The sequence below is a fragment of the Chelon labrosus genome, assembly GCF_963514085.1.
Source record: "Chelon labrosus genome assembly, chromosome: 6".
NCBI lineage: Eukaryota > Metazoa > Chordata > Actinopteri > Mugiliformes > Mugilidae > Chelon > Chelon labrosus.
The window spans coordinates 23,576,558-23,597,141 of NC_140342.1; the positions used below are offsets into that span (position 1 = coordinate 23,576,558).

Here is a 20,584-nt window from a genome sequence, read left to right on the forward strand (position 1 = left end):
TTCAACATATGAAGAATAAAGTATATATCTCTATATTACTCTTACTTTTGATTTTGATCTTCTGGTTTAGTTTGTTAAAGTTGAAGGCATCCAACAGGATGACTGTTGAAAGTGCTCTTTGATAATTATGAGAGAAGACTGGTTGTGAAGACGGAGTTACTTTTGTGCATGAGTGAGTGTAACAGAGGTTTTGAGGCAACAAATATAAAAGAATAGTTTAGTGTCTTTCATAATAAATCCTGAATTAGTTTTTGCTTTTCTTCAAATCATCGTCCTGAAATGTATGGAAGCAAACAGGGACACAGTGTCACGTATTCATCTGTCCATACCGTGTACGTAAGTGTTTCCTGTTACCTGCACAGACACGGCGTCCGCCAGCCTCCTGACGGTGACGGCGTGCAGCTGTCCGTTGGCCAGACCCCTCACGCCGCTCCTCAACACTTCAGCGTTCCTGCTGCTGTCCAGTTTGTATCTCACCTCCAGCTTATCTTCACACACAGAGAGAAAGTTTCACCAATTTAATCTTTGTTTTGTTTTGTTTTTTTCTCTTTGTCTCTCGATGAAAACATCCAAGTCTTTAATCTTCAGGATTTATTTTTCACCTCGGCATGAAAAGCTTTATTAACTCGGATGCTCATCAGTCTGATTCATCACTAAGAGGATTAGGAGATAATTCCCTATCGATAACAAAACTCCACATCTAATTAATTTTGCTAATATTCAGAGCATCAAAAGAAGACTTTAATGAAAGCGCTTTTGTTTTTTTTGAGGGGGTTTTTAAGATTGCAAAGGAGAAGAATTAACCTGCCATCCTTCAAACGCGTCACACTATTATGATTTTTCTATCTTGATTAATCCCAACATGACATTTCATGATAATGATTCACCATTTATTATCACAGAGTTGTATTGAGCAGAAGGAAATCCACCCACTTGGTCCCTTTTAGTCTTGTTTTTGAGAAAGGTAATCTTGCATATTTTATCAAAAAGAACTCAAATGCAGAAATTTAAGTGCTGCAGAGGTGCTAAAGAAATAAGTGGAACAAGGTTTAAAAAAAAAAAAAAAAAAGCTCAACTCTGAAGGCTGGACACTCTGTTTTGCATTAATGCCCTGCTGGGAAATATATTGTGGCTTTTAACAGTTGAAGAGATGCTTTAAATTAAGAAATATAATTAAATGACGTAAAATTTCCGTGCATATTGAGCAGTTGTTCAGTGACGAACCGGCCGGACACCATTTCGAATTTTTCTGCAGTGTCACTCAGGTCTCAGCAATGAGGAGCAATTTTTATATATATATATTTTTTTTTTTTTCCTCTCGAAACTTAACAGCCGACCCAGCTGGATGGATTAAAAGGCAGCAGAGGCCGACGAGGTGAATCGAGAGAAGAAAGGTCTGACGGATTCTGATAGATCTGCTGCAGCTAAAAGGCAGAGGAGGAGGAGAGGTCGATATCAAGAGGAGATGACACGAACGGGGGGAGAGAATGATGGGTGGGAGGAGACGAGAGGATGGCAGAGTAATTGGAAAAAAAGTTGCGAGAGGAAGGGTGTCCAAAAGGAACTTGAAGAGATTTTGATTTTAGGTGTAAAAAATGATGTAAAAGAGGAGGGAGCAATAAATAAGATGGAGACGACTGAAGGGATAATTAAATGGGAATGAGAGGATGTTCTGAGCATATGAAGTAAAAATGAAAAGAGGATTTTTATAAATAATAGAGGACATTAAATCTCGATGTCTCCTCTCCTTTAGCTCATTTAGACTCTTAATCAGAAATGATGGAATAAAACCAATAGGATGAGGGGTGGAAAAAGAAATAAAAGCTCTTCATATGAAGTGATAGCTTAACCTGAAGCTAACAAAGTAAAAGCCTGGCGCGCTCCTCCTCACCGTGCTTGTTGATGAGCAGGGCCAGGTACTCTCTGTAGTAGGAGCTGACGTAGAGCAGCAGAGCCGGACTCTGGCTGGTCCTGAAGCTCAGGGAGACGTTCTCTCCCCTCAGCGTCACGTCGGAGTAGATGGAGGACGGCAGGGCGCTGCTGTTCCTGCTCAGCTCGTAGGGCTCCTTGAAGGTGTAGCTGACGGACGTTCCCGACTTGAAGCTGGCCGACACCTCTGGAAGAAGACGGGAAAGGAAAAAAATGAAAATAAACGCGGAGAAGTTCTGATACAGACGCTGGAAAGGAATCTTGAGAATTGAATCTCATTGTATTTACTTGGATTTTTCAGGATCTAGCAAGATGATTGTCAACACACTTTGTGAAAGATGCACAGGAGGGCTTGAACCTATCCCACCAGTCATTGGGTGAGAGGTGGGGGACACAGTGGACAGGTCACCAGTCTGTCTCACTGTGATAAACAACTATTCTCACTTGGGTTAACTGGCGATTCTAAATTGGGCGTAAGTGTACATCTAAGAAGATGCACTTATGATTTCTGGGAATCTGGTAACCCATAATCCATCGCCTTGATGATTCAAGGATTCAGCATCTGGGCGGAACAATGGCCAGCGTTTTATGAAGGTAACGGAGTATGCAGACGATCCATGAGCCGGTCAAATTCCTTATAAAGTGCAATCATCGACCCACTCCCTTGCTTGAAAACCATTTATATTTCATTTTGTTGCATCTGTTGCTTTTCAACATTACCAGGAAAACTAATTTATATTCACAGTAACTTGTCTCTATTAATATTATAATAAACTGCTCAAGGTTCTTTAACTCGGTAAGATATTTACAGCTCCCCACACGGCCTCAATCGGGTAAAACTGCGCTGGCATTTTTGAGAACAACCTTTTCACTTTCAGTTCGTTTCCCATCTCTATCTATTCAGTCTCTTCACTTATGCATCAAAGCAATTAAAAAGTGCTGTCTCAGCTTCAGCCTGCTGAGGTAAATGCAGATAACTTTGCAGTAGATGCCAGCAGCTATGGATGGATGCCGAACAGAGTCCTCTGGAAAGACGCTTGAACCCGACACAAAGTTGATGGTGCATTGAAACGAGGTTGATTTAACATCAAAAAGAAGACTGACCGAGTCTAAGACATCAAACATTGCTACAATGAGACAAAGCTTTCATGCAAAGTACCTTTTAATGAGAGTTAAGTGCAGCAAAGGTATTTTTTTTTTCTAAATTCTCAATGCCTGCCTCTAAATACTGTCTCGTATTTATAATTTTCTTCTATCCTTTGGACTTTTTGAAGTAAAGAAAGTAAAATATGCCGACTGTCTACGTGCTCTAAAAGACTAGACATCTTGGAGACATGTCTGCGTCCAATCAGACTGACGGACTTTGGTTGCACAGTTTCCTGATGACGCTCTCTCACTCTCGCTTCTTAAGGAACTGCAAGTCAACAGCTTTAACCTAGTCTGAGATATACAGTATATGAGCTAATGAAGGCACATGTAAAGCTGAGGGAGGTGGCACTGTGCAGCAAGTGGTGAGAGGGGTCAATGCCGTTTAAGCCATTTAATGCTTTTATATACTAGGAGAGAAGTTTGTCATCAGATTGTAAACTATTCCTGCAGCTTGCTTAAGTCTGTTTTTTGGGTATGACTCTCGGGAAAGTGTTTTAAATCCAAACAAACCTAAAACTGACTGGATTTCCCCAGCCAAGTAACGCCTTTACAGTTTGTAGACGCAGCATGAGGCTCACTACATGATACTGCGGTTTAATATATAGATATATAGATATATAGATATATAGATGTGTGTGTGTGTGTGTACCTGTTTGGCAGAAGACTCCGGTGTACGCCGACCGGCTGCAGTCGCACTGGAAGCCGTTCTCTCTCTCCACACAGCGGCCCTGGTTCTGGCAGAGCGACCCGTAGCTGCTGCAGTGACCGGGGCAGCCGGGTCGGACCCCGGGTGTGATCCTCGCCCTCTCCTCCAGGTCCAGGGTGACGCCGTTGAGCTGCAGGGAGCGAATGCAGCCCCGGAAGCCCTTCTGTCTGGACGCTGTGCCTCCTGGAAACAAAGAAGTTGCACCGTATTTTCCACATTTTTGTGTAGAACTAGCTGTAGCTGCACCAGAAGATGGAACACACATCCCTCCATATGTCTCAAGCCTTCATTTATTTTTTCTGTGTGTTGACAGGTTTGTATGTTTTTTCTCTCCCCCCTATTTTCACTTCTCCTCCTCCCGTCATCTACAGCAGATCCAGATGTCGCCTCTTCTACTCCAGAAGCGCCAAACTGTCAACACTGCTCTCATAAAACAACACAATGATGAAATGGTAACAAGCTGTAGGTGGAAGACTGATGACTTTAATCAGCTGTCTTTTTTTAGATGGCATCATTCCAGCTGTAGGTGTTTGGGGTGCAGGAGAGCAGATTTCCTCCCCTATCCAACACATTTTCTCCATTACCTCACTTGCACTTAAGATTTTATTTGATGGCCACAAACCTTGAGATGGAGCATCTGATGGACAGTCGAACAAGCCGAAGTGCATGTCTACCACCCACACACATCCCATCTGTCACAAACCACCATGTCTGCAATGATCATGTCTTAAAATCTCATAGTTCAGACGGCACTTTGCTCTCCGTGTTCAAAGCTAAAAACACTTCCTACGGTTCAGCAGCAGGGGCTTTTATCACCAATAAACCCCAGAGCTATTAGTCTGCTTTCTCTGCTCTGATACAAGTCATTGGCTCTGACTTGATTTTTCCTCACAGAAAACTAAACTGACTTGCCAGTTCATTAGGTACACAGAAAACAAATGCATTCTAATACTAATAACGGCCCTGGAGTAAAATAAAGGTTGCAGCATTCAGCATTTGTTTAAATATAACAGAGCTGTTAATCTGTGCTGTGTTGTACCGACACGCGTTTCTATTATTTTGACGGCCGCATTTTTGTCAGTGGTCTAGGCTAAATAACAGAAATCTATACGCAGTGTTTAATTCAATAAAGTTTAACTGCACCACAAACTACATCCTCCAAAATAATCATCCAATATTTTGGCTAGTGAATGCATCTCACTATTTCAGCCACATTTCCAGCTGCACACCATCACTCGGTGTAGACAGATTTCCTTGTCTCAACCGAAGACGGAGCTTACGGGAGTCCCTTCTGGGACTGTGGGATCATTTAGAAGAAGCGTAATAACGGATCTGTGGAGTTGAGATCAAAGAAGAGATCAAAAAAGCCAAATGCAGACAAATTCCACCTCCGACCGGAGGAACATCAGAGGATTTCAGCCTCATATACAACTCTAACAAGACTGCTACACGAGATCACAGCCTGAGAGCGTACAGTCGGAGACCTCGGTGTGAATGGAAAAACAATTTGCGAAATGAAGCTCAAAGAAATCATCAGAGACGTGAGTACGTGCCTCAAAATACAAAGAGCCTCGACGTGAAAGGCTCAGGTGAGAGGGTGAAGTCAGAAGTAAAAGGAAAAAAACAAACTCTGCAGCAGCTGAGCCTCTCTGCTGAGCAAAACATATCAGTGTATTATGCAAAGAGGATGGAGTGATCAGTAGAGATCGAAAAATGATTGCTAACTAATCACTAAATAACAGCAGGACTTGTGATACTCAATAAAATACTTAAATGTTTGTAGAAGTGTTCACTGCAAGCCAAAGCGATATTTAGTCAAGCTTGAAATTTAAGTTCCTAGAGGAAGAATCCAAATGACTCCAAAAAAGAAAAATAATCCAGATGTCAAACATTTTTAGATATAATGCCTTGAAATTTGGTACAACCATTCATTTCCACTCCAAGATAAAATCCAGTAACTTCCCATATTAAAACTTTGACTTGATGAAGGGTCTTGGAGAAAAGTGTTTACGTTCATAGAAGCAAATCTGCTAAACTGGTGGCATTTCCATGTTAAGAGGCAACTTGTCGCCCACTATTGCTTTTGTGTTTGTTTGGTTTCCTTTTCTTTTTTTCTTTTTTTGGCTCAGGTGTGCAGAGTTGAGCTGTTGCTGGTCGTTATGCTGGGGCTGGGCTGCCATCTCACCTGCTTCTCATCATCCAATCAAACTGAACCCTACTTGAGGACGTTCCACTCTCCCACATCATCCCCAGTTTTCTTTGCTTGCTCCAGATGCAGCTCACGCTCAAGCCTTAATCACCAGCCAGCTACTCCTGATCTTTTGGTGTCTATCTGGAACTCCGCTCGAGTTTTGTTTTCATTAACATCCCGTCCTTGAGCCTGAACCCTTGAGTCTCGAGCTTGGGTTCTTTCCTTCAAGTCGTCCACACCGTAACATTCCAACATCCTCAGCACTGTGCATACTGTCAAACGTTAACGCTTGCAATGCCAGCTCTCTAAGCTAAATGCCAATGCAAGCATTGCGGTGTCTAAATACAGCCAAACACTCTGAGCCTCGACTGTGGCTGTAGACTCCTACTCCCGTTACACTGGATCAATTGTCTAATCTACAAAATTATGGCCAGTCTAAATTGAAATTTTAGACAGTCTTAGACAACAAGCAAAGATATTCAGTTTACAAGATAAGCAAACCAAGCATTTTTGATGAAAAGGTACCTACACATTTTTTAGACTAATTTATGCTGTGTTCAGTGTTGCACATCTTCTCAGTGGAAGCCAAACAAACATCAATGCCTGCAAATTATTTGTAGCAGGAAGTTGTTTTGGAGTCTCTCTGCTGGGAACTGATTATGCTCCGGCAAAGATCTGTCAGGCCATTGAAATCATGTGGGCGGGGCTTTATATGGCAATGGACAGAAGAGTAATAGCAACGCACTCGTCATCTGAGCGCCGAAAGTTTACAACAAAATATATCTGATTGGTTGGAGGACTATTCAATAGGCGTCTAACCAGTCTCATATTCTGATAAGAATCGAGTCTGACTACGCTAGGCTACAGTAACACACAAGAAAACAAGAATATACAATCTATCTACGAGCAAGCATGATTAGATCAACAGATTTAAATACGATTTCTCTCTGGGACAACACTGAGCATTTCACGAAATCAGACTCATTTGATCACACCATTTCCGCTGCTAAACAAAAAGGAAAAGCAGGCACTCTCTGTGAAAGGAACCACTCGCTGGACGCAAAGCACAAATATATGGGCTCGCTGATGCCTACGCAGCACCAATAAACCACGGCTTATCTGTCCAAGCCAGGCAATACGACAAATAATGTGAAATGCAACTGCCGATGAATGCGGGAAATCTTTCACCTGAAACTGCTGCGTGTGGATATTTGTGCAGCAACAAATGGCAATAAAGAGAGCTTGGAAAGGCCAGCCTGTGGCTTATGCAAAGGCAGTAACAAGGGTTATTAATCGAAACAATGCAATTTGCTGCCTTATAAATCCGTACAAGGAATAATTAAGGCTCATAAATACACAAGTTATGGAATCATGGCTTATGAATTTAAAAGACGACGATAACTATGTCCCTTATTAATTCGTGTAACTAAGTGCTCATAACTCTGTGTGCTGCGTGTGATGAGATTATTTATTCAAAAGGCATACGAGGCTTAGGAAGCCAAACAAGTAAACATTTCTCCTTATGAATTTGTCCAACGCAGGATTACGGTTCATAAAGAAGCCGTATATAATCGTATAGTCTCTGCAGCTCTGTTGTGGCTTATAGCTGCATACATGCCTGGCTGATATGAATGCTTATTTCTACATGTATTGTGTGCTCTACATTTATTTCTCAGGCGCACAGCCGATGAGCCGAGCGGCTTTCTCAAGGACACAATGGATTACTGTTCTTGGACTAAACGACATTTTTGACAAATCATTCCATAAAAACGCACATTCAGACATACAAATCTGTCACATTTATTCCTGCGCGCCGTGCTTATTAATTATAGCAAACACGTATGGGCTTATGTGCTGACGGTGGCGACTTGCCGGTTATTCAGAGTGGATTATCGGCTGAACACACTGAGCAAATCAATATTCACCTCTGCTGCTGCGGCGGCGGCGGCCTTCGTCCAGTCTCATCAATGTTTGGTGGTTTGTTTTCCTTCCAGTGTGTGTTTACTGATACGAAGTGACATGCATAATATTTAGAGAATGATAAAACCTGATGATAATAAATGATGGATTTTTATTTTGTCCTTCGCCGGTCTTCAAACTAACTCGGGTCAAACACTGACCTGATGATGAGATAAACAAGGCTACAGTATCAATGAAGATTTGCAGCCTGCCTAACGATAAACCTGCAGGTTCAGATTCATTTACAGATTAATACTAGATGTGCATCACTGCTCCTTGCTGCACGCCTACACACTGATTGTGAATGTTGCTCAGCAGGCAGGAAACCACCGTCTAAGCACTTTCTGGTGGAATTCAGCCAAAGCAGTTTAACATTTTTAGCACCGTTTAAGAAAACTTCTCAATTTTCTAAATATTCCATCATGTACTGGTCTCCTTTACCGTCTTTAAATGCCACTCTATCAGGAGTTTATGCTGTACAACTGGGAATGAAGATGTAGCAGAGGCCCCCTGTACAATAAATGTGCACGCACAGCACATTTCATGTCCAATACAGCTGAGCTAGACGACGGGATTCAGGCAGCAGTCGATTTAACACGTGTGGGGGAAACGCACAATTGTTATCCTGCTTGGGGATCGATGAGGAAAACGTTCGATTGTGGAAGGAGGGGTGTGTGACCTCCTGTAAAACTTGTCAAATTAGAATGTGGAGTCAATAACGGTGCAACACAAAACAACAATGGTTTTAATAGCAAAGATGTCGGCCTCTCTTCGGTAGAAGCTGAACACAGCACATGTTGAGGGGAAACGTTGTTTTTAGTTAATTTCTTCTTGTAAGTTCATTAAAATCGAGCCTCAACTCCAGGTTCATATCTCGACTTTGAACATGCATGAAAAAAAGTTGCTAATTGGCGTTATATAAGAAGGTTTCTGGGCAACGGCAACCGCATTAGCTTGGTTTAACCCTTTACAGGGCACTCACTGAAATACTTGGTACCTAATAAAGCAGTTATGCTCGGCGTTCATGCAGAGGTGGACCTTGCAGACCACATTTGACCTGAGGATGTCGCCTTGACCTTCTCTGATTGGCTGGGTGAAAACCACATGATTATCAAACTCAGAAAGGCACAGGGACACAATTTAAAATGTCTCTTTGCAGACATATCACTCTTTAAAACGGTCTAGCTGTGAGGATCTTTCAGATGCGTTTCCGTTTTTTTTGTAACGAGCATTTGGCGGCAGCCCTGTGCCAAGGCAGGGAAGAAAAGAAAACAACGGTTGCAGGAGCCTTATACAACATGCTCTGCTAAAGTTTTCTTTATTTATCATAATTTTGTCAGGCCTTGAGGATGCACACATCATGGATTTGATGAGAGACGGTGGATGTAAAACAATGTTTACCTTTTAATTGGGACAGAATTTAATTGTTTGTTTTTTCCTTGTAGATGCTTTTGAGAAGTGCTTGTGTTATACAGTAAATAAACTCAACCTGGAACATTTGTTAGCAATGTACTCCCTGGTACCAAGGGTTGAATGCTGATGCAGAAGCAGAACTGTACTAATGTTTCCATGAGTCTTACTTGGAAATTTAGTAATCATTTCACTGAGAGAAATCCAGTCATGCTGCTGACTTCGGGAGGGTAAGCAGACACATAGTGGTGGTGGGTTCAAGGCCCTTTCATGTGGGACTGAGACTGAGGTAAAAATTCGAACAAAATACAAACTAAATCCAACACCATCACGCCTCACCTATGAAGAGCTGGCTGTTGAGCTGCAGGTGGAAGTGCCCGTCGGCTGGCGCCTCCCGCGTGGCGACGGGGAGTTCGTCCAGCCGCAGGGTCGCCTCCTTGACGTTCCGCTCGGCTCGGACCCGATGCCACCGGTTGTCATTCAGCGGGACGCTCGAGTCCACGTGCACCTCCAGCGGGCCGTTGCCGACGTCAAAGGAGAAGAGAACCTGAGTGGAGGCTTGACATGGGAAGAATGGGAACATATATTTAATATGGTGTTGTGTTAGCCAGTTTCACCAGACGACAAATCAAATGACTGTGATGAAGATGCATTTGAATTCCTGTTGAAGAAAGCAAAGCGGCAATTCTAAAGATATGAAGGTTACTAAATTTAATTAAGGAGATAAACTTGTGTTAAATTTTTTGAAATAAAAAAAAAACAAGTAACTGTCTTTTTAAATCCTTAAACAAAAAAAAACAATATTTAATGACAACTAAATGCAGACCTAATGACCATAAGTCTGCAAGTGTCTACTGAACGCTCATTAATTGCTGCTGTCGAAGACAACTGCATTTAATTTTCCTCCCTTCCCGCTGACAGACCGACCATCAGCATTTCATCTATGCAAACAGGGCACAATCACTGCGTCTCAATTAATGGAAGATGGCTCAAACTCCTCTTTTTTTTTAGCTTGAGGAGACGGGTGTTTGTTGCCAAGCGCAGGTGGAATCAATCGTTTCTCATAGCTGCGTGTTTCCACAGTCGGAGTACGGCCTGCCAGCGCTACGGATGGGAATAGAAACGGGGGCTTTTAACAAGCAGGTTTCAGTCCAGTGTGTGGAAACAAAGCAGGCAGGCAGGCAGCAGGGATACAGGGCTCCCTGGAATGAAGTTTAATTACTCCTCTCGCAACAAAACAACAAACACAGAGGCCAAGAGAGCCTCTAACTACGCAGACTGGGAATAAGTTCAGACAAAAGGAAAAACAAACTGGGTTTACATGCTGATTAGATGGAAGAACTAGACAATGGTCTGTATCTAGATTGTAATAAACTTTGTCGATTGCTGAGGCAAAAAAAAAAACATACACAAGGTCAGACGAGCAACGTTTCAGGAAGAGGTAATGAACTGACTTTAAACTTTACTGATAATGGATTAAAAAGTGGATAATTATCATCAGACTATATCCAATCTGAAGCAACAGCTGCTTACTACCTAAACTGTGGTGCTTTTTGCTGCTGCGTTATTTTATTGTTCATATCGGAACACTAATTGTGTATTACTGCTTGTTGAGTACTTATAAACAACCAGAGGTGGGTGTTTTGTTGGCAGCAGACCGTGGCGAACAAGAGAGTGTCTATAAAAGTAAAATGACTGCAGCAAAATTGAGGCGTCAGAAAAACCTGATGCAGAATAAAGGAAACCTGTGATTGTTCTCCAGTTCATTACGAAGCCAAACAAATAGTTTAAAAAACAACCGTTCTGTGACACAAGACCTTAATCCAGTACTAATAATTGTTTGAATTTGAAAAAGATTGACGAAACTTGAGCTCTTTGGCGAGGCAGGAGTCCAAAATGTGCACAATGAAGACTAACAGCTGCCGTCAACTAAATGACATCTTAGGGAACGAGTGCAATTTACGTTTCGTATTTGCAGTGAATTTGAAATCATTTAACCTTTTTAAGCGGTATCTCAAAGCAGGTGGGCCTCTTTTTCTGCAGCATGAAAATGAATTAAAACATCAGCAGATTTTCAAACAATTCCTGAAAGTAAGACAAAGGGAACCCAGTAAAAGCCTGTTTTGTTTAAAATCAGGGCTGTCAAAATTCAAAACGCAGATCTTCATGATTAATCTGATAAAAAATTTTAACACAATTAACCCATCTGCAGCGAGGAATGAGTCTGAACATCTCTGGCAACGCTTTTCAGGCAATTTGTCCAAGTAGAGTTACCACTGCGCATGTGCAAATGGGCAGTTGATCCGGTAGTGACATTGCAATATGTATATTGTACACATATAGATATGAGTATCTATGACAGATGTATGCTTATCTTGCTGTTCTCTTCTCTCTTTCTTCTGTCTGTACCTGGCTGGCCTTAGGCAGATGGGTCCCTCCATATGAGCTGGGTTCTGCTCAAGGTTTCTTCCTGTTAAAAGGGAGTTTTTCCTTGCCACCGTCGCCTTCAGGCTTGCACTGGGGGTTTCAGGCCGGGTTTTTGTAAAGCGTCTTGAGACGATTTGTATTGTTATTGACGCTATATAATGAAATTGAATTGAATTGAATTGAACCAACTGATAACGTGCCGTTTGTCTTTACTGGTTGGTCAAATACAAATCGAATAAAATAATATATAAAATTTACAGAGGTAAAATGGTTACAAATAATTATAAAAGAGTACAAAGTGTTAAGAGTGACCAGCACTCGGCAGGAGGAATGACCTGAGCAGTGACCTCCTGAGGCGTTCTGTGGTGCATTTGGGAAGGATGAGTCTATTACTGACGGTACTCCTTAGACTGGCCAGTGTGCTCCTCCTCTCTGATGCTGTATTCAAAGAGTCCAGCTCCACCCCTACAGCGTCACTGGCCTTGTGGATCGGTTTGTTGAGTCTATTAGCTAGTGCATTAGTCATACTTTCATGTTGTATATTGCAGTATCATGACGCAGGACCAGGGCCTGCACCTCAGCCCTGCTTCAGCACCACGGACAGCGCCTCAGTCCCGACCGTCTGTATTTAATCTCTCCAGCCCGTCGCCTCTGATCTCTCTGCACCGACGGAAGATTTAGGAGAGTGCAGACGAAGCAAACCACCATCCTTCATGTTCTGCCGGTAGGAGGGTTCGGGGTGCATTACTGTGGGGGCGCAGCAGAACAAGATGAAACAATATCCCAGCACCCGGCTGTAACTTCATTTAGCGAGTGTTCTCGGCTCACTCCGAGCGCCGGGTTTTACAGAGCGATCTGAGGCAGCGGCGCTCAGACTTAGAACAATCACACTGACAGTGATTTCCCCCGAGTAGCGACGACGCTGGTTAGTGTCCCTGATTCTGTGTGTCCCTTTTTCTATATAATTTCTAAACCAACTTCCTTTAAGTTGTGTAAAAGTGAAGTGAGGTCAAAGAGACTGATTCAAAAACAGATTCAAGATGGAGTTCACGTGCTTCATGCCATGCCGCAGTACAGCCCGTAATCATACAGGCACAATTACAAGCAATTTTAAGCGACACAATCTATGGTTGGTTGTAAAAAAACACATCTGGCAAGCAGCCACAGTTCTGTGGCATCCATAAACTAAAATAAGACCCTATTGGTTATTAATGTCAAAACTCAGATGCCCATAAATGTGTACATTGCACAAGAGGCAGGAATTAATGGAAGGTCAGTGTGAAAGAGCCCCCAGAGAGTTCATAACACGGCTGTAAAAAAAACAAGGGCGTCTGAAAAGCCTTAGGTAATTATGAGTTCCCTTTTTTATGGCTGTAATCATGTTCACATTTTAGTGCTCTGTGGTCAGTGTAGTGCTGTGTGCCAGCATACAGCCATCAGGCATAACATTATGGCCTAATATTGTGTAGGTCTCCCTTGTGCCTCCAAAACAGTTGTGATTCATCAGAGAGTGGACATGGGCCTTCTGAGGGTGTCCTATGGTGTCTGGCAACTTTGAGGGGGCTTTGAGGGGAGGGTCCTCTGTGGATCATCCTACAGATACTTGATCAGTTTGGGATCTAGTGAATTTGGAGGCCAGGTCAACACCTTGTGCTGTTCTTCATGTTTGTTTTTTTTAGTTTGTGTGTGTGTGTCAGGCTGCATCCTGCTGGGGATGGCTGCTGCCATCAAGGAGTGTCATTGCTACGGGGTGGGGGTGCCTGGTCTGGTCTAGGTGGGTGCTACATGTCTAAGTAACATCCACATGAATGAATTCCAGGTCCAAAAGTTTCCCAGCAGAACACTGAATTGTCACAAGATGGTCTATGTCGCTCCCTTCTCCTGTCAGTGGTCATAATGTTGTGGCTTATTGGTGTACACAAATGGTGGAGAGGTACGACTGCAGAAAAAAAATATTGAAAATGCACAAGCAGCATTAGAAGAAAATACAACACAAGAAGGATAGAAGCAGTAGAGAAAAGACCCACTAATAGAAATAAAATGTTGTAAATAAACTCTTCCTGTCATTGATTTGGACTCAGCGTTTATCATCCAGCTCCTACTCACAGCTCAGCTCAATCCGGATGAAGTCTCTGATGCCCAGGTTTTCCAGGAACACGCCAGACGAGGCCGTGGTTTTAAACAGGAAGGAAATGTCGGCGCTGAGCTCTGCGTGGAAGGTGGGGAAGTGGAGGTAGGACGTCTCCTTGTCAAAGAACGCGGCGTTCCAGAAGTTCTCTGAAAAAGAAAAAAAAAGGACTCTTTGAACTAATGAAATGAAAAAATGCACAGTAATTTTGATTTTACTTTGTAATTTTAAGTTGTAATTACTCCCGGTTTTGACACAATGCCAGTTTGCATAAAAGAAATAATTACTTTTTTCCACTTTCAGACATTAAAGGAATAGTTTGAACTGTGGAATAAAATGCTTTCCCCTTGTTTTGTTGTCTTTATTGTAAGCTACTGTGAGCTGTCAATTTACAATAAATGGAAAGTAATTTGCCAAAATGTTGAACTATTGCTTTCAATGTGTTTCCGAGCCGACTGAATCACACTGTCACGGGCGGACTGAAAATAAATGCTGCTACGCGTTTGTTCCGTCACACTGCACGACTAACCAAAAACATTTAAAAGAACATTTCTATCATTTCAGAATTACGTGTAACCAGCAGGCTTCCTACACAGTCTGATTTTTAAAATCACACTTTTCCGACAAGATTAATATTTGGATATTTGTGATGCTGTGCGTACATGCAATCCAGAGATATTGCCTTTTCTCTGTCGAAATGATTCAGTTGGGGATGTCTGGATTTGAAACGGTTATCAAGCACTTTGGGAAGAGATGCTTTCAGATTGGGAGGCCAACTGTACGCTTAGCCATATTCTGATAGGTTGTAGGTAGGGGTGCACGATAATTATCGGTCCGATATCATAACGAATGGCCCCGATAATATATGATATATATTTTTGTCAGTACTGCGGTGTGAGTGGTTGTTTTAATCAATCGCTCCAACTCCCACATGAGACCTGAACGGCCTGAAGTGAATGCTGCGTTCAAGTGGAATCGGTATAATCGGAAAAACAACATTCTGGCTGAAAAAAAATCGTTAAAATACTCCCTCATGTCGGAAAACAACTCGTCATCTCGGTCATGATTTTGGTAGCAGCTGCCATTACCCAGGATGTTACACATAAACCACAGAAACATAAAAGGTCGGAAAAACGACTCTCAAACCGGGAACATGGAACTTCCCTCACCGCTTGAATGCAGCGCAACGTGCATACGTTTGTAAACAAACAACATGGCGGCGGCGGTGGTGGTGTGGGACTTTTCCAAAGTTTCCGAGGATGACATTTCTCTGGCTGTTTGTAATAAATGTTTAAAGAAAGTGCCACGAGGTGGAAAAATCAGCACCAGCTTTAATACCTCGAACATGAAAAGTCATTTGAAACATAGCCATCGATTTGATGGGGTTTTGAAGGCGTATGAGGACGCCAGCGCTGCTTTTGCTCATTAGTATTCCTCATCTTCAGGTATGTTATTGGTTATCGGTATCATTTTTTAAAAACAGTTATCGTGCATCCCTAGTTGTAGGGTTAGTCTTTCCCAAGGACGATGCACCTGGCGTCACAACCAGGTAGTGAAATGTTTAGCAGCTGCAATTAAGGAAAAACGATTAAAACGGCTGCCTCATTGTCAACTTGTAAGCCTCATAGATGATGTTATATCAGCTGCCGGTCATTACGTCATTACTTCAGTCTTCCTACTGGTGGCAGAAATGGAAACAGAAGAAAAGCCCTTGAAATTACAGAGATCTCCTGGAGCTCCCTGATGGCTAGTTAAATTCAGGGACTACTTTGAGATCACTGCCAGCTCCAAAGGCCATGAAAACCACTCTGCAGTACGCTCAATTAAACTTGGGAGAAATTCTGAACGACCACAACATTTACGGGGACTTACTGTCTCCATGACAACGAAGTGGTCCCACCCTGTAGGCGCCCTCAGACCCTGGCCTCTGGATGTCACCCAGCACCAAAGCCCTCACAGGGAGGCTCTCCTTATCGGTCAGCAGGCCTGAGTCTTCAGTCCTGGATTGTTAAAAAAAAAAACACAAAGTGTAAGAGGAAGAAAAGGGACAAGAAGGATAAAGAAGCAGGAGATGATTACAACGTGAAGGGAAAGGGATGAGGAGAGTAAACAAATGCACTCTGACAGACCGTTAACGCCACTTGTTTGTTTGGATTTACTGGCGTGTACATTTCTGATGTTACATCACTCCTGTAATAACGTTTCACGCTTTGACTTGCTGATGCAAACGCTGCAGCGCGTAGGTGCAATCTCTTCTTTTTAAAACCAAATTAGAGCCATCCTGCCAGTCAACGCTCCGTCCCTGGCCGTTTCTGGAGCAGCTACACCCAAAAAACAAGACGCTCCCCGTACATTTTACACCCACATTCGGCTTCACGCGCTCTGGATAATCTGCTCCTTATCCCTTCCTGCTGTGGGAAGCTGTGCACAAAAATACGTTCAGGTCTGGAAGAGCATGCAGCGCCGTGAGTCTGATGAAATATTGAGGAGCAGCAGCAGCAGCTCCAGTCTGTAAAAATAGAGTTGTTGTTGTTGTTGTTGTTGTTGGACAAAGTGTTTGGACAGAGAAATAATGGAAGGATGTGATGCATGGTGGGGTTGTTTACAGCCGGTGGAAAGGTTAAACTGTTCTGATTTCTTCCTCTGCTGCTGTTTGTCCCCGTTGATTTGGTGTTTACTAAACTGCCAAAGTTACACGTCGAGCTACTCGGTCAGCGTTGGTGTACCGGAGTTAAAATCTGTCGAGTCGCGTGTGTGTGTTCCTGCTTGTTATCTCAGTTCAAGTCCTCCTGCTGTTTCCTCCAGCCAGTCATCTTTTACGCCGTCTCTGTGATTAAAACACAAATGTTTCATTCAACTGTTTAGTTCTTAAAGACTGATGGAGAGTCGGGGTTTAATGAGAACATCCGTGGGTGTTGCTCATCAGAAACCGGCATGACTAGTGTCTGTTAACAACCAGATATCTACCTGTAGTTGGAGGAAACTGTTTAATCCTGTCTTATTTCTCCAGTGACTGGTACAATAATGAACCGTTAATGTCCAAAGGTTTGAGTCTCATCGTGTGAACAGGGATGAAACTTCTTGGTGACAGATGTTCATGCTGTGTAGTAAGTTTGACAGTAGATTTTATCTCGGTCGACGTTTCCCGTTCAGAGAAGGATTTTCCAATTTGACATAGATTTCTTCTTCCTTTGCTCTTCTTTCAAACCATCTGTCTTCTCTGGATTCTTTGTCCTTTGTCCTTCAGGTGTAGGCGGACCGCTGAATTCCTTTCCTGATCAGCTGGCTCTCCTGTAGTTGAGCAATATGTTTGTGAACGGGTTGTTTTTGTTTCCGCAATGTACAAATCTGTACATCCTTCGACACTGAACTGCGTATTAATATATTAAGACAGGGGTCTTCAACGTTTTCCAAGCCAAGGACCCCCAAACTGATGAAGAGATGGAGCAGGGACCCCCTACTTATGTATATGTGTATTTAAAGACATTTAAATTTATGGAAAGTTTCGCGACCCCCCCTGCAGTACCTCTGCGGACCCCCTAGGGGTCGCGGATCACCCGTTGAAGACCTCTTTATTAGGGTATTAAAACCCCAACTCCCTACCAGCCTTTTCAAACGGAAGAAATGAACTTGGATGAAACGTCTTCAAGAATCTCTACTAGTTTTGGATACACTATGATCTGGATGACCAATCACCGTCACAGACATCAGATGGGATAGCAGCTAGGGCGCCAACATTTTTTCGATTTGTCGATTCATTTTGTGCTCAATTTATCTAATGTTTGTAAGGTACTGAGTAGCTGAGAAACTCCTCCTTGAATAAAAGTTAAATAGATAAAGTCCTTTTGGTAGTTGACCACCACAGTTGAACCTTATACGCAGTTGTCTGGCTCATTCGTGTTGACGTTAAGCCACTGAACTCTCTATTCAGACATTTTGAACCAAAGTAATATGTGTGGCAAGACTGTTTACCACGACACATTTCACTTCTAGCCTTTACAACATAGTCATTGTCAATGCTTAAATTAAAGTGTGTCTATGTGTTCATAGAGGTCAGTACCACTCCATGCGGTCGGCGTCACAGTTGCAGTAGTGCTGTAGATCCACACAGTCTCCCTGCAGGCCGCAGGCACACTGCTGGCTGCCTGGATGAGCTCCGCCCCAGTAGTTCTGGACGCGACCCGGACCGGGACCACCGAGCCACCAGCTCAACGGAGAGCCCTCTGAAACACACACACGCAAAGCAGATTTAACAAAACTGTTCTCCGATCGTGTTGGCTTCCCACTCTTTGTGCTCGCAGACAGTAATTTTCTTTGGACACAAGACGGGCTTAGTCAAAGAAAATTAGATTTGCATTTGCAGTGATCTATCCTTGCTCTGGCTCTGTTCTGTGACCTCCCTGTCCTTCCACATGCCCAGATAGAAAGCCTAAGGCAGGGAGAGCGGCGGCAAAGCCCCCCAGGATACGGAACCGAACAGAACAGGCATCAATGACACAGAAGTGACATTGATTCAGACAGACGCAGCATAAAAAGGAGGAGCTGGGATGCGAAGTGGCTTGGCAAGCAGACCGCAAAAAGGCAGCCTAAAGCAGCTTACGTAAGACGCCCTGAATGCAGATAACCTGGGTTATCAGCTGATGTAGCTGATGTGGATGGTCTTGTGAGCTGAGCCTGACTCCGTGTGCTGTCTGCCAAACGCTATGCTCAACGTGTGCTGACAGAAAAAAAAAGATTCTCTTGCTTTTTGAGTAGATGTGAAAAATTGAGTAGATGCATATTTACCTTTTTCTGCAGTGCTAGAAACACAAATACAAAACACCAAGGTTACAGTATAATGTGGTTAAATGACTCTGGCTTTTATGACCTGTGCCACTTGTTAGCTTTTTATTATATCGAAACAGGACAACAGACATTCAGAGACGATGCACATTTGATGTTGGTGCTGTAACTAAAGCATCTCTTGAACTGAAAACGCTTTTTGGACAAAACACTGCAGCAAATATCTAACATGTGAGCTTCATTAATATGAAAACTTCAGCTGTTAAAAGAGCACTTGAATGGAATTTATTTCGATTATTTTTATTTTACTGTAACTGCTGGAGCCGGAATCCAACTTTGACCAAAAAGCTTGTCTAAAGGATTTGATTGGCCTGGCAGCTCTAGCGTTCTTTCATTCATTTTCTGTAACTGCTTGTCCTCTGGAGGGTCACGATGGGGTTGGAACCTATCCCGGCTGTCATTGGCTGAGAGGCGGGGTACACCCTGGACAGGTCTCCAGTCTATCTCAGGGCTAACACAGAGAGACAGACAACCATTCACACTCACACCTACGGCCAATTTAGAATCACCAATGAACCTAACCAGCATGTCTTTGGACGGTGGGAGGAAGCTGGAGAACCTGGAGAGAACCCACGCAGACACAGGGAGAACATGTAAACCCCACACAGAGAGGCCCAAGTCGGGCGATGGATTCGAACCCAGAACCTTCTTGCTATGAGCCACGCCGCTGCCGGCAGATCTTTGCCAGCGCATAATTAGTTCCCAATGAAAAAGAAATCAGAAGTGAAAGTTTTTGACCATTGTGATGGATGAAAATGGATTCTACTAATGGGATTAAGGTCTGTGTTTGGACACAATTATTGTCAGTAGGGAGAGCAAACCTGATACAAGAAAACACGGTTGTTTCCACGCACTATAAAAACCGATGTGTGACGCCATGAAATCAGTCTGAACTCGCATGGCATCCAAAATCAGACTCCAGTTTGTATCTTTTTAAGAATAAACTCTGCTTGCATCAAACTTTGTCTTCTCCAGTGATTCTTTTCAACTCTGAAGAAATTCCAGATACCAGTAGACTCCAAGAACCTAAGTTACGTGTTGAAGTAAAGAGGTACAGGTTACAACTGGCCCTGCCCGGTACCTTGAACTTTTCTTCAACATCTTCCACCACAATAATTTTGTGGGTCTGATTGGTTGTTGGTTGTTGCTTTCTAATTGCCAGAGATCCAGAGGTATTTCTTCTCCGTTTCGGTTGACATACGCCCCATAATGAAATCTAAATGGCGTGTTACCAGAAACATATACTGATAAGAACTGAGTCTGGCTACATAGACATTTTTCCTGTTGTGATATGGATGTACCGTGCAGCCTTTTTCAACAAAACTTTTACTCCAAGACTTTAACCTAATGCCAAGAATACGCCAAAACTCCCTCCACCCTTTAATTTATCCCTTCCCTTTTGCCCTGAACAGTCTTGTTGTCCTGTTTTCCTGCCAGTTACCAGACAGAAGGTCATTATGTACGTGCACTAAAATATCAGCCACTGCTATCCACCCAGTGCCTTGCTGCTGTTCTTGTGCTGCCTGCATCCAAATAGGATTAATGACAAATGTCGAAATGATATTTGTACAACGTCAAACAACATCGTTCACGGTAATTTAACTGATTGTAGCCGACTCGTTTGTATCGGCTAATGACCAAAACAAAAGTAATTGGACTTAATTCTAAAATCTAAAAGAAGACATTTAAACAAATTGCCATCCATTCGTCTGGCTCGCTGGTGAACGGGAAGAAAAGTTGAACACAACAATCCCTTTATTTAATCTACTGGAGCGAGAGAGAGGTTTTGTTTTTGTGCAGAATGATATGTGCTTCGTATAACCTCGGGTCTGAATGAGCACAG

The 20,584-nt window shown here is 42.9% G+C and overlaps 1 protein-coding gene across 1 annotated transcript in view; it reads right to left on the bottom strand.

Annotated features, from left to right (window-relative positions):
• LOC311489283 (contactin-associated protein-like 4) overlaps window positions 1–20,584 on the bottom strand; it is a gene marked incomplete at both ends in the record, with an annotated part of 110,523 nt that overhangs the window by 10,265 nt on the left and 79,674 nt on the right. Inside the window, 7 exons of the mRNA XM_084546295.1 lie at window positions 355–488; window positions 1,892–2,116; window positions 3,728–3,967; window positions 9,684–9,902; window positions 13,878–14,048; window positions 15,772–15,899; window positions 17,960–18,122. Of these exons, the coding sequence (XP_084402421.1) occupies window positions 355–488; window positions 1,892–2,116; window positions 3,728–3,967; window positions 9,684–9,902; window positions 13,878–14,048; window positions 15,772–15,899; window positions 17,960–18,122 (1,280 nt within the window). The remainder of the gene's footprint in view (window positions 1–354; window positions 489–1,891; window positions 2,117–3,727; window positions 3,968–9,683; window positions 9,903–13,877; window positions 14,049–15,771; window positions 15,900–17,959; window positions 18,123–20,584) is intronic.